Consider the following 16,303-nt stretch of genomic DNA (forward strand, 5'->3'; position numbering starts at 1 on the left):
TGCATGTGCGGGTTGCAATTTGGCACTTTTGCACATGCGCGATCACCAAAACCCAGAAGTAACCCGTTCTGGTACTTCCGGGTTTCGGCAGTCTGCAACCCGAAAAAACGCAACTTGAAACATCTATAACCCGAGGTATGACTGTAGTTTGTTTAAACAAGCCAGCTTCAAACTCTTGTTTACAAAGCTGCCTTGTTTCCAGAAACCATAGTTTAGATTAACCGCATTTTAGGCTTCAGGTGTAACACTAAATTGTGGTCAATTTAACATGGGAGTGGGAGCTTCCAGTCTCCTCCATGCAGGTGTACTGGAGGCTTAGTATTACAGGTGAGTGCAGGCACATTGCCCTTGCATAGCTTGCAGATGATTTGTTGGCTTACCTGGAAGGGGCACACAAGCATTTGGGGCAGTTTTCTTTGACTGCCAGGAAGCACAAATGTTTCAGGGTTGTTGGTCCACATGCTAGAGTTAAAAAGAGCTCAGACGTTTGGAGTGTGCAGGTCTAGTTACTAAGAACCCTTGGTCAAGCTGGACCAAGCCGGATGTGCAGCCAGCCAGCCAGGGAAACTCCATTACTCACCAGCAGCAGATGGTGCCTGTCAAGGGATGCTGAGAGGGGAGGAGCAGGGTGGTTGCCTCGGTGATTTTTCCATCACCACAGCAACAGAAAGGTCACCCAGAGGGTCCTTCATGCTCTCCCTTCCTGTGTATGAAGCTCTGAGATTTGTTGGAACCTAAGTCAGGGGGTATGATTGGAGGGGTGGTATATTCTGGGAAGGGGGCAGTGGGGGTTAGAGAGATGCCTTCCAGGATGAATTGTCTTGGGGACCCCTCTCCTGAGATCGCGGAACAGCAGGTAGTACCTGTTCCAAATTCTTTAGACTGAGTTCAAAGTAAACACGAGTGAAATGGAATCCAGAATTTGGCTTGCTTCATCTTCCAGAGTAAGAATAGTCCGTTCCTTGCTCACATGCATAGGTAAAGGTAAAGGGACCCCTGACTGTTAAGTCCAGTTGTGGACGACTCTGGGGTTGCGGCACTCATCTCGCTTTACTGGCCAAGGGAGCCAGTGTTTGTCCGCAGACAGCTTCCGGGTCATGTGGCCAGCATGACTAAGCCACTTCTGGCGAACCAGAGCAGCGCACGGAAACGCCATTTACCTTCTCGCCGGAGCAGTATCTACTTGCGCTTTGATGTGCTTTCGAACTGCTTAGGTGGGCAGGAGCAGGGACAGAGCAACGGGAGCTCACCCCGTCGCGGGGATTCAAACCGCCGACCTTCTGATCAGCAAGCCCTAAGCTCTGTGGTTTAGACCACAGTGCCACCTGCGTCAGGTCACTTCATTTAGGTATTTGAAAATCAAAAGTTCCCCCACTGCCTCTCATTGAGCCAAAAACTCCTCTATCAGAGCATACATGTTTCTTTGCCTTTTTCCATGTATCTACTTATGATGAGGGACAAGAGGAGCTGCAGGTCTGTGTTCCATGTAGCAGCCTCCTGCAATAAGCATCCTGCGGAGGGAAGCAGAGAGGAGAAACTGGAACAGTTTGTCACCAGGGCATCCTATGTGGCAAGTTGCTCCTTTTCTGAAGAAGAGCCATCTGCTGTGAAGGAACCAACTGGAGTCAAATGATTCCTGGTGTTGGGTGGCAGTGCTAACGCAACAATGTCTAGCACAGACAGCTCCCCAGTTGCTGCCTTGAGGCAACAGCTCAGAGGGGGGCAGCTTGGAAACTTATAACCAGGGTTCTTTAACTAAAACGACCGACACAAAATGCCAGGGAACTGGTTCACTGTGTCCCAGATTGCATGTTCATTCCCACATCTTGGTTCCCCTGTCTTTGATTGAATATATCCAGGGTGTTTTGCTACTTGACTAAACAAAGGGCCTGTAAGTGCCCCCTACCATTCCCCCCTCCCCCACAATGTGAATGATGTTGTTAGCTAAGCATTTCCAGCTTGAACTCAGCTGTTAGGACCAAAGGCTGGTTGGGTGGGGAAGGTGATGTGCTGCAGCACATATTGTCCAGACACAGTGGCGGCACCTGCCAGGAGTGGAACTGGTCTTTCTTGCTCAGCGGGAGTGGCTGCTACACTGGTGCAGTGCTTCTCCTGGGGAAACAGAGGCTTTTGGTCCAAAGAAGGCGCCTGGAGAGGGGATGGAGAGGGAAAACTGTGCTGATAACACCAGAAAGGATGGGGCAGAGGGGAGGGGACAGAAACCAGTATGTGTTTCAATACTCTGCAATGATGTGGCAGAGATTGATGGAGCAGCAAATAGAGCCCTCTAGTGACACATTTGCTTGTTAGCACGAGAGACACTTGCCGGAAGAACACATGTATTTTCAGCCCCTTCCACTCCCACTGAAACTCTGGTATCTCCCCACACATTCGCTAATTGACATTACTTTTTAGTGCTTTAAATGGCACTGGATTGTCAGTGACAGCCTCCTTAAGAAGAGAGATGTAAAATTACCAGAAATTTTAAAGCCATCAAGGACAAAAAAACCAAAACAGTTTTTTGGGGTGAAATTCTTGAGGAAATTGAAAAATAGGCAATACTTTTTTTCTAGTGCCCTTTAAAGATCCAAAATCACTTTGTTACTTACTTTAGAAACATAAAATGTATCATGTATAACTTGGTTTGCCATTAAATTACCATGCTCTGTATGCTATATTAAAAATACAATTTATTTAGTTAATAATTACAAATTGAATATACTTTTTGCTTTTCTTTCTTTTTGTTACATTTGGAGTTACAAGCTGCTGAGCTGTAAGAAACCTAGCATCTCTTTGGTTTTTGCACTTTATGAGAAGAAAAAAAACAAACCCCAATAAAAACAGGAGAAACCACCAGCACTTTCTTTTTTAAAAAAAAATATATTATGGGTTGTGTGCAACTAAGTCCTACATTCTGTTTCTAAACAGGGATAGAATACCTGTGGCCTTTGGGTGCTGGCTGGATTCTAGCTCCCATCAACCATTACCAGCATGGCCAGTGGTCAGAGTTGCACATGGGAGTTATAGTACAACATCTGGAGGGACACAGGTTCCCCACCCCTGGTTTAAAGCTGTTGTATGCTGAGACATTTCCCTGCTCCTTGGACTTCCCTCAGTGGGTTCTCCCATGTACAACTCTGATCCTTTAAGTCTGTGGTGCAATTTTTCCTACCCACTGCAGAGAGATTAGTCGCCAGAAGTGAGTCGGTGGATACAACACCACATTGCTCTTGATTCTGCATATGACCTTGGGTAAAGGCACCAACTCCTCTTTCTCCATCACTCTGTACCAGAGCTGCTAGCCACACCCTTTGTGGCAGGAAGGATGTGGAGTGGGGTTCGGATTGAGGGTGTGTGCTCTGATAAAATGAACCCGTCAGGGTATTTCGTTGGAGCTGCCTGAATTACCTGCGAAGGAACTTTGATCTAGATCTCTGGAAGTACACAAACCACAAGGCTAACTTTTAATTCACACCACGTGACATATTTTCTGTAGTGTCTAGATTTCTTTTTCTCAGTTGGTGCAGAAAGTATTTGTACCTGGGCCCTACTAAGATAAATGTATCTTCCCAATCACTTCTCTGAGCTCAAAGCAAGCTGGATGAGGTGGTAAAATTTGAAGGTGGTAGAAGGGACTGTGCCACTTAAATCTGCATAACAGCACTATAGTTTTTAAATACCCTTCCACATAAAAACTCTCTGACACAAGAAAGAAAGCATAACAAGGAGAAAGGATCCATACCTCTTGCCTGTTGTTCTGGTTTCCTACATGCATGCAGGTGCTGTTTCTGTGGTTGTTGTTTTTATTTTAATGTAGGACAGTTAAGGGGGAACCTGTGGCCTTCCAGATGTTAGATTACAGTTCCCACCATCTCTGACAGGTGCGCGTTGTTTTCTGTGGCTGATGGGAAATGTGTTTCAACAACATCTTTAGGACCACTGTTTTCCCCCACCCGCCCGGACATATAGACTCCAGAGGTTTAGGCATGAGGTTCAGAAAAGGGGAACCAAAAAGATCAAGGGGCTAATGCAACTTCTCTATGAGGAGAAGTCAAAACATTTTGGGCTTTTTAGCTTGTAGAAGAGGCAAGTAAACATAGGGGCATAATAAAGGTGCCTAAAATTATGTGTGGGGTGGAGGAAGCAGATAGAACCAAAAGTCAACAAAGAAAATCATATGTTGGAAGAGGCATTGCACACAAAATGAACTATTTCACTATTGGAGACAGAATCCCTTCTGAATACCAGCTGCTGGGAAACACAAGAGGGGAGTGTGCTGTTGTCCTTGGGTTTCTGCTTGGTGGGCTTCAGGAACAGGACACTGGGCAAGGCGGACCTTTGGTCTGACCCAGCAGTGCTGGTATTATGCAACAAACATATAAATGACACCTTGTGCTGCAAACCAATGTTCTGCTATTTACACCTATCGGTTTCCACTCCAGATACTATCTTGAGCAGGGGTCCCCAAATTTTCTGGGCTCAGGGGCACTTGAACTACAAGAGGAAGTGGGTTCTGGGCCATGACAACCTTTGCAACAGTTACTTTGTTAACCTCTGAGGTTCCACAGGACTCCGGTGGAGAGTGTCCCCCAAACTCCTTTTATTTCTATCTCTTCTTCTGAAAATGCTACTGCCTTGTTGATGCTGGAGAAGTCTCGCAAATTAGTGTTCAATGAGGTGGTCACCTGCCACTTAATTTGGCTGGAAGTGGTTTCCTCCTGCCACAGTCCATTTCCCTGACAGGGAAAAAGCAGCACTAAACAATGGCTGTTGTTACTTTCTGCACCCTCTCCTCTTTCTCTTCCCCATATCCAGTGTGAAGTCAAGGGGAGGCAGGGAGGGAGGATAGCATCTATAGCAGAGCATTATACTTTCATGGCACAACATAACTTTGGCAGCCACTCTGTGTGACTTTTTAGGAGAAGGGAGGAGTGCGTGTAGCTGTAATAGTGGTTCACTGTGCTTCCTTTGCTGGGAGCCACACCACAGTGCTGGAACAGCTCCTTCCATGCGTCTCTTGCCCTTGAATGTTAGAAGACTATAGTGCTGTGCTGTTTTTCCATAGTGTGGGAAAGACAGTGCTGTGCAGTGGCAATAAGGGGGATGTGGCAGGTGTCAGCTTTTGTCACCCAGTTCTTCAGCTAATGATATTTGCTCTCTTATCTCCAGCTTTGAGTTTTGTTTGATGTTGGCATTTTATATTCAGAACTTCTCTGTCTGGAGGAGCTGAGTCAGGGCTGGTGTGGTAGTGGTGTGGATGCCTAAGGGGCTGCAGTAGTCACAATGAAATCACGTATGTCTCATCCTTGTCCCTTGTCTGCTCCTGGCTGAGTGATCTTCTTTCATTTTCCCTCCCCTAGGCTGTTCCTCTAAGTCATTCAAGCTGTACTCTCCAAAGGAGCCCCCAAACGGCAACGCCTTCCCCCCCTTTCACCCGGGCACTATGCTGGATCGAGATGTGGGGTAAGTGAGAAGCTCTTTTAGAGATGTATTTCCTTCCTTTTGATAGCTGAGGAGGTCACCTAAATTTGTTTCTGGAGAAACACCTCTGGAGTTCAGGGGAGCTCAGTTCCTGCGTATCATCAGCAGGGTCCACTATTGATTGGAAGGAGGGAATCCCAGAGACATTCATTGTTCAGAGAGACAGCAGGTGGTTGGTTACCTTTAAGGGTAGCTACTATATGCTGAAGGATGTGGGTGGCGCTGTGGGTTAAGCCACAGAGCCTAGGATTTGCCGATCAGAAGGTCGGCGGTTCGAATCCCCATGACGGCGTGAGCTGCCATTGCTCGGTCCCTGCTCCTGCCAACCTAACAGTTCGAAAGCATGTCAAAGTGCAAGTAGATAAATAGGTACCACTCCGGCAGGAAGGCAAATGGCGTTTCTGTGCGCAACTCTGGTTCGCCAGAAGCGGCTTAGTCATGCTGGCCACATGACCCGGAAGCTGTATGCCGGCTCCCTCGGCCAGTAAAGCGAGATGAGCGCTGCAACCCCAGAGTCGGTCATGTCCGGACCTAATGGTCAGGGGTCCCTTTACCTTTTACTGTATGTACTGTATTATTTTCTCATGGCACACCAGCCATTCTCTTCTGGCATGCTGCTGTGCCCTTGCATGCAGTGCTTTTGTTAATCTATCCTGTATTGGCTTATTTCTCTGCAGACCAACTCCTATGTATCCGCCAACATACCTGGAGCCTGGGATTGGGTAAGAGACAGCACTGCTTTTCCTTCTGACAAACTGTGTTAACAACAGGGTAAAGACAGATAAAACATTTCTCAAGTGTGGTGCAAGTGATTTCTAAGCAGATCACCCAGCTGCCCCCTGGTTCACGAGGGTATGAAGGCAGTTACTTTCCCCTCACCTTGAAAAGTACATAGAGGTAAAGAAGGAAGTTGGAAGACTCTCTTTCCCACTTCCTCTTTCAGCTCTATGTGCTTTTCAAGGCTTAGCTTAATTCTGTTGGATCTGACTTTTACCTAGATCCCTTAGAAGAGTGAAGGTTGTGTGCGGTCTCTCTTTCTCGGGGTGGGGCTGATGTGAGGGAGAAGGGAGAGAAGTGACCAGAGAGCATGCTACCCATAACACTTAAAAAATCCAAATGTGCCCTTAGACCTAAAAAAAGGTTGGCAACCCATATAATCCATATGCATGTTGGAATCGTACCATGGTATTACTGAACTCATATTCTGGAAGAAAAACAAAACTTGGTTTCCAAACCTTCTTATAATGACAGCTGTTATAATCTCATGATACAGTCTAGCAAAGCTCTACACTTAAATGTTTCAAGAAACATTTGCAGCCCTTTGAGGCATTTGCTTTCATGGTAGTGGATCTGTGTTCAAACCACTTGAAATATTAACATCTGTCCTCATCCAAACAGAACCTTAAATGAAGGGTGCATGCGGTGTGCATATTTGTGCGTTTTCAGATGTGTATGAAATTACCCATTTTGGCAAGAGTCAGGACTTCAGTGTGTGTAGGGAGAAAAGGGGGGAAGGGAAGTGGAATCAACTCAGTCTGGTGGGTGGAATATAAGAAATAAATTAGCAGCAGCAACAGCAGTGGAGTGACCTTTTCTCTGTTCCTACATTGTAAATCACTCTGAGGGCTTTTGCCTACAATCAAACAGTATATAAATTTTATGAAATAAATGCACTCTCTCGTTTGAGGAAATCCCGTGAAATAGTCTCCTACATCAAGTATCATGCAGGTGCTTTCTGACTAGGATTGGAACATTTGTAGAAGCAAATCCCATTGAATTCAACTGGGCTCACTCTTATAAAAGAGTCTCAAGTTCAATCCCTGGCATCACAAGATAGGACTGAACTTTTTCAAAATATTGCTTTTATTTTGTATAATCATGAGATACAACTACCCATTCCCCTCCCACAGCAATAAGCATGCAGCATGTTCTTTCTCCTATTGTTTATTTTGTTCCATAACCATTGCTGCTGATGTCTGCTTTGTTTCATAATCATGCAATGATTAGTAGATGAATCTCTGGGCTATGAAAGACTTTCACCTGAAAACTTAAGAGAACCCTTGCTTAAGTCAGTGTAAACAGCAATGAGCTAAATGAATCAGTGGTTGGACCCTGTGTAAGGGGGCTTCCAGTGTTCCTATTTTAATTGACTAAAAAGTGACCCCCAATTAATCAGACAATAGGTTTTTTATTTAAAAAAACCCCAAATATTTTTAATATGAGTAGGTACATAAAGTTCTATGGTGGCAATTACCATCTGCAGAGACATTATCCTACAGTTTTCATCAGCAGCACCTGGTGATATCGCATCCCTGATCTTAATGGCTGCTGCTAGTTTAAAAAGGAAGACTCCAGGCATAGAGATAGATGCAAATATGTGGTTAATGTCACATCTAATTTTATCATAAGAACAGTAAATTAAGTGTGTACCCTCCATCGCACCTCTGGAAAGACCTTTTATTTCTTTAACAATGGAATTGTTATTTGACAAGATTCATATACTGCTTGATTGTAAGAAAACCTTCTAAAAGTTTGCAAAAATATGGTCCAGTGATTGGAAAGTTGGACACAGATGTGGAGAAACCTGAATTTACATCCCTGCTCAGCCATTAACTTGGTGGGTGGCACTTGGGGTGTGGGGAGGCATTTTTCTGTCTGTTAAATGTGAACACCAAAGCATTCTGCATCATCATAACACCCCAGACAAATTATTCTATCTAAATATTAATTGTTCAATTACTGTGGTTGATTGACAGGAGGCACACACCATATGGCAACCAGACTGACTACAGGATATTTGAGCTCAATAAGCGGCTGCAAAACTGGACAGAGGTATATTTATATGGGAGTTCAGGGTGGTTGAATCGGGAGGAAGAGTGGGGAAAAGTTGCGGAGGAGGAGGCTCCAGGGCCTCAAGGGTGGGGGTACTGTTACTCTTGCAGGGGATGGAAGAAGAGTCTGGGGTGTCCACCAAGCCCTTGGAAACACCCTTCCTGGGTTCCTTTGCTGCCTTTGGTGGTGGCTGGTTATCTCCTAGCCTTTAGAGATCTCCCCTCGCTGCAGGTAATGCCTTTGTCCTCTGTTGCTGCAGGAATGTGACAATCTGTGGTGGGATGCCTTCACCACCGAGTTCTTTGAGGATGATGCCATGCTAACAATCACCTTCTGTCTGGAAGATGGACCAAAGAGATACAGTGAGTCTCAGCCTAAGACAGATCCTGCAGGCAGGCCCCGTTGTCTCATGCAGGGAAAGGGCTGGAAGCTGAGCAGGTTACTTCAAAGCCTCTCCTGAGCTAACCTTGAAGGTGTAGTCCCCTGTTTTCAGGGTTGGCTGTGAGCTTAGTATCTGGTACATAGTTGGTGTGGCTCAACCAGCCCCCCTTGCCTTCACAGCCCATCCTGAAGAAGGAACTCCAGAAGAATCTACTACATAACTCAGATATTGGTAAAGCTGATGACTAGGAACGGAGTGTATATCAAAACTGACCCTTTCAACCACAGAACACTCCAGTTGCCTTCCAGCAGACATTTAGCACCTGCGATCTTGCTTAGGAGCTCATGGCATGTACCTGTGATGGAGCAGGGCAAATTTTCAGCAATTTCTCTCGGTTCCTCCAGTATAAATACATTTTCCGTGATTGAAAACAGATTTGTAGTGCTTCCTAGGCACAGACACATAAATTGGCTGAAAAGCTTGGTGTGTTAAGAAGCACACTGGAAATGAAAATCTTCCTAGTCTTAAAAGTTCCAAGCAATTTTTAAAAAGCATTTTCATCCCTGTAGTTCCTCCAAGAATCTTCAATTCTCACGGAGGAACTGAAAAGTTTCAGGGCCAGGATGGTCTTGATTTATGAATTCGTGTCAGCACTTGTATGTGTCTAAGGCACACCCACACACCTCCCTTTATATATTATATTCTAGATAAGAGGCAAATTCTTTCAGGGTGAAAATGTGTATCATTTCTTTTTAAAGCAATTCGGCACATCACCAGTCTCTCCTTGGGGCAGAGGTTGGAATGCTGTTGTCCAAGTAGGCTTTTGAAGCATAGCTTCCTAGAGACCCAGTTGATCACAGCAGGTCACAGCTCTGATCCCCACATTCGTCATGGGTGGGCCTTGGGCAGCCCACCTATAAGTAAGGCCAAGGGGTTTGGAAACAAGGATAGCTTGCCCAGGACCCCCAAAACTTGGACTGCTCTACATATTCATTTGGATACTTCACCTGGTGCCTTACTATGGAAGACTTTGCTCGCTTGGCATTTCCATGGAGATGCTCACAACCCCCTGCATAAAAATAGGTGCCTATTGCTCTAGCAGCCCTGAGTCTGCAGTCTGCAGTGCAAAACATTAGTAACTGATTTTGATCTCCCTTTCCTTCCCCTACGTCTAGCGATTGGCCGCACCCTGATCCCCCGCTATTTCCGCAGCATCTTCGAAGGGGGTGCTACTGAGCTGTATTATGTCCTGAAGCACCCGAAGGAGTCCTTCCACAACAACTTTGTCTCGCTCGACTGTGACCAGTGCACCATGGTCACCCAGCATGGCAAGCCCATGTTCACCCAGGTGAGAAGGCAGCGCTGGTCCTTTGCCTCACCCCACCAAGCCAGGCTAGCAGGAGTCTGTGCTGAACTGCTCCCCAGAGTAGTTCAGCCCTTTGTCACTGCTTATGACCTCCTGCAAAGAGCTTGAGGGTGGCGGATGCAGGCAGAAACCTGGAGACCAGGTTTGTTTGCAGGGTGGAGAAGGCTCCAATGCAATTTGTTTGCTTTCCGCTTTCCCAGGTGTGTGTGGAGGGCCGCCTCTACCTGGAGTTCATGTTTGACGACATGATGAGGATAAAGACGTGGCACTTCAGTATCCGGCAGCACCGGGAGCTCATTCCCCGCAGCATCCTTGCTATGCATGTGAGTCCTGTGTTTGGTACTGGCTGTGGGCTTGACCTGGTTTAAGCAACTCAGCCGGACTCCCTCTGAAATCAGGAGCATTTTGTAGTTTGAGCTTGCTTTGTGTTGCTGAGCTGAGCCCTCCCTTCCAAAAAAGCACTGTTGCTTCTTGGATCTTCGTCAGCTCAGCTCCTCGGCACCCAGGCCAGCACCTGTCACCAGAGGGAAGAAGCGGGTGCACAATTCTCAATTCCTAAATTGTTGATCTTGGACTGGATGGCATACATGAGGCTTTTATCCAGCTTTTCATATCTGCATTTCATGGGTTTGTTTTTATTGCATTTCATTGGCACTCTCTTTCTACTGAAAAGAATCATAAAGTAGCTTTGGGGAGAAATAATACAAAATGCAATGAAAACTAACCCCAAGAAATATTGATGATCACATTAAGAGCAACAATAGTACAAACAAGCCTCCCATTCTTGTTGGACTCTTCCTTCTCTCCTTGCTCACTGCAGGCGCAAGATCCCCAGATGCTGGACCAGTTGTCCAAGAACATCACTCGATGCGGACTGTCAAACTCCACGCTCAACTACCTCCGAGTAAGTGCTTTCCCACAGCGCTGGTTAGGCTGTGGAAAAGGCTCCCTTGCATCCTTCCCTTTTACTTTTCATAAAGAAACATAAAGCTTACCTTTCAAATGCGGCACCTGGGGACTAATGCCTCTGTATTTTTTGCTCTACTTTACGATTTATTTGAACAGAGAAGATCATTTTACTGCGTGCATATTGTGACTGCAAGGAGGACTGGAGGCCAGGAAGTTATTGCTAGAAACTAGTTCCGTGCAAGGAAAGAGTACAGGAAAATGCAGATTAGAGATTTATACAGAGGAACATGAATTTCCATAAATATATTTATGTATGAAAATCAGCTTGTGGCATTGGCTTCTGCGAATGCTCCACAGCTGTTGGGGGCAAAGATGCCTTCATACTGGGCTATGCCCATGTGCACAGAAAAGTCTCTGCATTCTGTGTGTAGCTTGAGATGCATGGCTTGGAGGTGTGCACCTATGGATGCCCCACTAGCAAAGAAAAGGGGCAAGGCTGAAGCTGGGAATGTACTTTATCCTGGTTGATGTTGCCAGGGTGCCCCTTTTCCATCTTGCCCAAGACACAGACACAGAGCTACATTTGGCTCGAGGGGGTTTCTGCTCTCTTAACAGGGGCCTGCTCTCCGCAGCAAAACCCAACCTTATCTCTCTTTCTTCCCCCTTTCCAGCTTTGCGTAATCTTAGAACCAATGCAGGAGTTGATGTCACGGCACAAGACCTACAGCCTCAGTCCCCGGGACTGCCTCAAGACATGCCTCTTCCAAAAGTGGCAACGGATGGTGGCGCCACCTGGTGAGAGTTTTGCAGGGCCACCCTCGGTGCTACAGCTTCCTGGATGCATTTCCTGTGAAGCCCACTAGAGGGAGGTATAGGAATTGCCCTTCTCTGGCCTGCAACTGCCAGTTGGGACTACTGACATTTCCTGTGAAATCCACCAGAGGGTGCTATGAGCATTGCCCTTGTCTGGGATGCAATTGCTAGTAGGGAATGCTTGGTGCCAGAACTCTTGGCTTCTACTCCTGGCTCTGTTGCTACAATGTGGGATGGGTGAATGAGATCTGGGGGTTGATGATGTGCGAAGAGGTTCCAGCAAGTGTAACCAGTGAATCAGGCTTTGGGGGAAGCCTAGCAAATATACAATAGCGAGTTGTGAGGTTATTTTTAGTTACAGCTTGATTGTACTGGGGAGCACTGGATTCATTTTCTGGGACCAAGATGTCTCACTGGCATTCCCTTTGCTAACACTTTCCAGCTGAGCCTGCACGTCAGCAGCCCAGCAAGCGCCGGAAAAGGAAGATGTCAGGGGGCAGCACCATGAGTTCTGGAGGTGGCAACACCAACAACAGCAACAGCAAGAAGAAGAGCCCAGCCAGCACCTTTGCCCTCTCCAGTCAGGTACCTGTAAGCATCCCCTTTTCATTCTCTCTTTTCGTAACCTGAGAACTCCTCCTGCGAGGGGCCTTGCTCCATGTAGCTGGAACACCCTCAGAAACGCTGGAGAAGGCTCCCTGTGGTATATCTGCAGGGGGCGGGATAGAGAGCTCTGTTTGTTCAAAACGGCGGCGGCGGCCATCTTGAAAATGGCAGCACTGTTGGGGTGCCTGGTGGTGCCAGTGCCACATCAGGAAGAGGATTCCTTCTGTGATTCTTCATGTTTGACATCCTCACCCCCCTCAGCCCTATGCCACCTACATTCAGGCATAGTCAGAGGGTGAGCTTCCTCCTCATGAGGGAACAGTAGATCCAGAGGCAGTTGACCTCTTCCTCCTAGGATCAGATCTGGAACAAAGCAGAGAGGAGCCATATTTATCCTGTGCTCCGGGATATTCCCAGATGTGGCTGCCAGCTCCAAAACACACAGTGGAAATGGAGTAGCCACAGTTGTAGGAATGTTGGTGGGTGATGGGAGGTTCAGCTTGATAAAAGAAGTAGAGAGTAAAGGAAGCCAAGGGGTGTGGGTCTCCTACTCAGAAGGAAATATTTTGATTTGGCTGTCTCCCTCTGTGGTGTGGGTCAGGGCAGCCTCCACCTCGATTATGTTTCGGGACCCTCTTCCCTCCTCAGGATGTGATGGTGGTGGGCGAGCCGACCCTGATGGGCGGGGAGTTTGGTGACGAGGACGAGCGCCTGATCACGCGGCTGGAGAACACGCAGTTCGACGCTGCCAACGGCATCGACGACGAGGACAGCTTCAACAACTCCCCCGCGCTGGGCGCCAACAGCCCCTGGAACAGCAAGCCCCCCTCCAGTCAGGAGAGCAAGTCCGAGAACCCGACGTCGCAAGCATCGCAGTAAAGCCCTCACCCCCAGCCTGGCCTTCAACGGACTTGGCTGGCGTCCCCATGGACTGAGACGAAACCGTTCTACCTGGACAATTTGTGAAGAAGAGTAGCCGGCTGGCTGGCCGGCAAGGTATCAGGGCCGGTGGGCCTTGCAGCACCAGCCTGCCCACCTACCTGCCTCCAGTTGGCCTGGCCACCACTCCCTGATGTCTGCACTCTTGGCTGTGCCCTTTAGGGCAGACTTGGGGCGCTGGGCCTGACGGAGCCTGGGTCTCACTCTAGGCCTGGCAGAATTTTAACTCCTCCTCCCTTCCCACCCACGCATCCAGCGCTCCGGACAACACAAGCAGCACTCCTGCAGGATGCCGTTCCGTGCTCTTTATACGCCCCGTTGGAACCTGACTGGCACGAAACACCTCAGGAAGGGAAGGGGCCACGAATGCTCTTGGCCATTTGGCAGAATGTCCAGCCCTAAGCACGTTTTATATAGAAGTCCAGCTCCATATTTGGCCTCAGGGGGGGCTCCCTTCTAACAGGAGGGTCTGGCAATGTCACGGGGGCAGCTATGATTTCTGTGGGGTGGGTCTCAAGCAGTCCCTCCTGGCGGCTGTAGGTGCGGCAGTGGGGCTGCTGCTGCCCCACCTGAAGACAAGGGGAGTTTAATGCCTCCTGGAATGGGGTTAGAAAGCAACCCTGCAGTTGGCATGGTGAGGGCACCTGCCCCTTTGGGTCTGGCCTTCTGCCTACAGAAAACTGCAATCTTGACCCCTCCCCTGTACTTTGGTTTTTTTTTTTTTTTTTACAAAAAAATATTATTAAAATTGTACGTTTAAAAACAACAACTGCCCTTCCTCCCTATTTCCCCCCAGTCCTGATTTTTGTACAGGCTTGTTACCAATTGGGAGTCTTGGTTTTTATATACAGTTCTGAGAGCTTCAAACCAAGGAGAGACTTTGCAGACTTCCTTTCTACATCCTTTGAGGACAGCATGGCTGCCCCACTTTGCCCCCTCTGTGTAACTTGTGTGTGCTGCTGTCCTTGCTCCCTCCCTTCTCTACCACTCCCCCCCCCCTTCGGGTTTGTGTACCTTGTGCTTGTATATTTCCGCGCTGTAGGCTGTGTGTATGATACTGTTCTTTCACTGTGTTCTCACTAATGCAGCCGCCCCCACCAGTGGTTGGGGGAGTTCATTGTGATGGGCGTCCTTTGTGGGAGGCAGGAGAGTTCAGAGGGTACTGTCACCAGTTTACAGCAGTGCAGAACATGGGGAATGGGGGTGGACGCAACCTGGAGATGGGGTAACACGTGCTTTGTAAAGAAGGGTGGCCATTTCCTCCATCACGGAGTGAGGTTCTAGGTAACTTTTTTTACAGCCTCCATCCTTCCTGGTGGGGAGTGACAGGGCTTACGAAGGTTCCCAAAGGAAAGAAGACCTGTTCCTAAACCCACCCAGTTCACTCTCTGGTGTTTGGATGTCACTCAACATTTCCCACCTGCCATTCCTTACTCTTAATTTTGTCCCGAGAACCATGGAGAGAAGTTGCGTTGTCATGGAGGCCTCAAACCAACCATCTGTCGAGCTTGGGTTGCCATGCGTGAGGTAGCCCCCAAAGTCTTTTGGTCACCTCATGGCATGGACTGATTGTGAGGGTGGTGGCATTTAGAGGGCACAGTCTGGACTGTCATGGCAACCACCCTTTGCCTTACTTAGACTGTTTCTCTAAGCAGGTCCCAGACTGCGAGGGGCTTTTCCTAGGAGGATGGCTGCCGCCAGGCTTATCCTAGAGCTGCTGTTTCTGGCCATTGCTCTGTGTTAGACGCCACCTGGCTCATGCGCTGGAATCCCATAAATACTCCATTCCCCTGGAGGAGCCCAGATGGATCAACCTGGAACATGCTTGGGGTGTGGGGTGGGACTGGTCACTTTTTGTGTTACTGGGCCCAGATGCTCCATTCTGCTCTATCCCCCGGGAGTAGGCAATACAACAGTCAATACTATAATTTACAGGGCGTTTTTCTGTAACCTTTTTGTACCTAAATATATGAGTGTCACGTCCCCCATTGCTGTGCTCGGCATGAACTGGTGACGTGAACTCTGTCCCCTCTCCCCACCCTTCCTGCCCTTTCCACCTACCACTTCCCCCCCGGGGCACTGTAAAGCCTTTTTTTTTTTTTTTGCATAGTTTGTGCCATTTATGGTCATGTATGGTACCAATAAAACAACTTTTTTCGGTTTGGTGCTCTCCTGCCAGAGTCGTTTCTCATCGGACCTTGAGGAAAGGGACCTGCTCTCCCTTGCTAGGTGAGGCTTGGACTTCCTCGCTTAGCCTGAAGTCTTAACTGTTGTTCCCTGATGCCAGCCTCTCCCAAACTTTAAACTCTCATCCTTCTCTCCTATCCGTCCTCCCTTCCATCTCCACAGAACTGTGTTTGCTGGTACAACCCATTCTGGAACTTGTGCACCAGGAAACAAAAGAAATAATAGACACATCGAAAAATCACAGAAAATGTGAGGGCCTGGATCAACAATGCTGGTAGTGATTGGAATGGCATCGCTCCTGAAAACATGGAGTCGGGAGTTTGCAGCACGGCTTCTTACCTGCAATAGTAAATTGTCCTACATCACTGACCCAAGCAACCATAAGCCGTGTTGTAGGGAGATGGGGGGAAGGAGGGAAATGTTATTTCAGGCTGGCTAAGAGAGTCACTTGTTAAGTACTTAGTGGTGGAAAAGCATGATAGGCAGCAGTTATTTGAACAACTGCAAGAGCCATCTTCCTGCCTCACTAGCAGTGGTCTCTTCTAGCGTTATATTTCCCTGCCCCTGCATGTGTTTTCAAAATGAATGCAGTGAAGCTACTTCAAAGTAGTTGTAACTCTTCAGTTGTAACTCTTCTCGTGTTGGAAAGGCCCATTGTGAGACCTGTGTTTTCCAAAGTCGTTGCAGCCCTCCTCCCTGTTCCACATCTCCTATTTGGAACAGACCTTTCCAACATTTCAAAGACACCGGTCTTTTGACCGCTCTCCTGTCCCTTCTCCATGAAAATT

At 47.7% G+C, this 16,303-nt stretch overlaps 1 protein-coding gene across 3 annotated transcripts in view; it reads left to right on the plus strand.

Annotated features, from left to right (window-relative positions):
• Positions 1–15,489, plus strand: part of LDB1 (LIM domain binding 1) — a 60,285-nt gene extending 44,796 nt beyond the window's left edge. For 2 of the 3 annotated variants that reach the window (XM_081912319.1, XM_081912321.1), the window contains exons 2-11: positions 5,361–5,463; positions 6,159–6,203; positions 8,238–8,313; positions 8,573–8,675; positions 9,871–10,043; positions 10,262–10,384; positions 10,882–10,965; positions 11,642–11,765; positions 12,226–12,374; positions 13,038–15,489. In XM_081912319.1, the coding sequence (XP_081768445.1) occupies positions 5,361–5,463; positions 6,159–6,203; positions 8,238–8,313; positions 8,573–8,675; positions 9,871–10,043; positions 10,262–10,384; positions 10,882–10,965; positions 11,642–11,765; positions 12,226–12,374; positions 13,038–13,268 (1,211 nt within the window). In that variant the 3' untranslated portion in view covers positions 13,269–15,489. The remainder of the gene's footprint in view (positions 1–5,360; positions 5,464–6,158; positions 6,204–8,237; positions 8,314–8,572; positions 8,676–9,870; positions 10,044–10,261; positions 10,385–10,881; positions 10,966–11,641; positions 11,766–12,225; positions 12,375–13,037) is intronic. The other variant, XM_081912320.1, reaches the window with a different exon arrangement.
• Positions 15,490–16,303: the final 814 nt, after the last annotated feature.

This window comes from Podarcis melisellensis, assembly GCF_964234715.1.
Source record: "Podarcis melisellensis genome assembly, chromosome: 5".
In the NCBI taxonomy this organism is placed as follows: Eukaryota; Metazoa; Chordata; class Lepidosauria; order Squamata; family Lacertidae; genus Podarcis; species Podarcis melisellensis.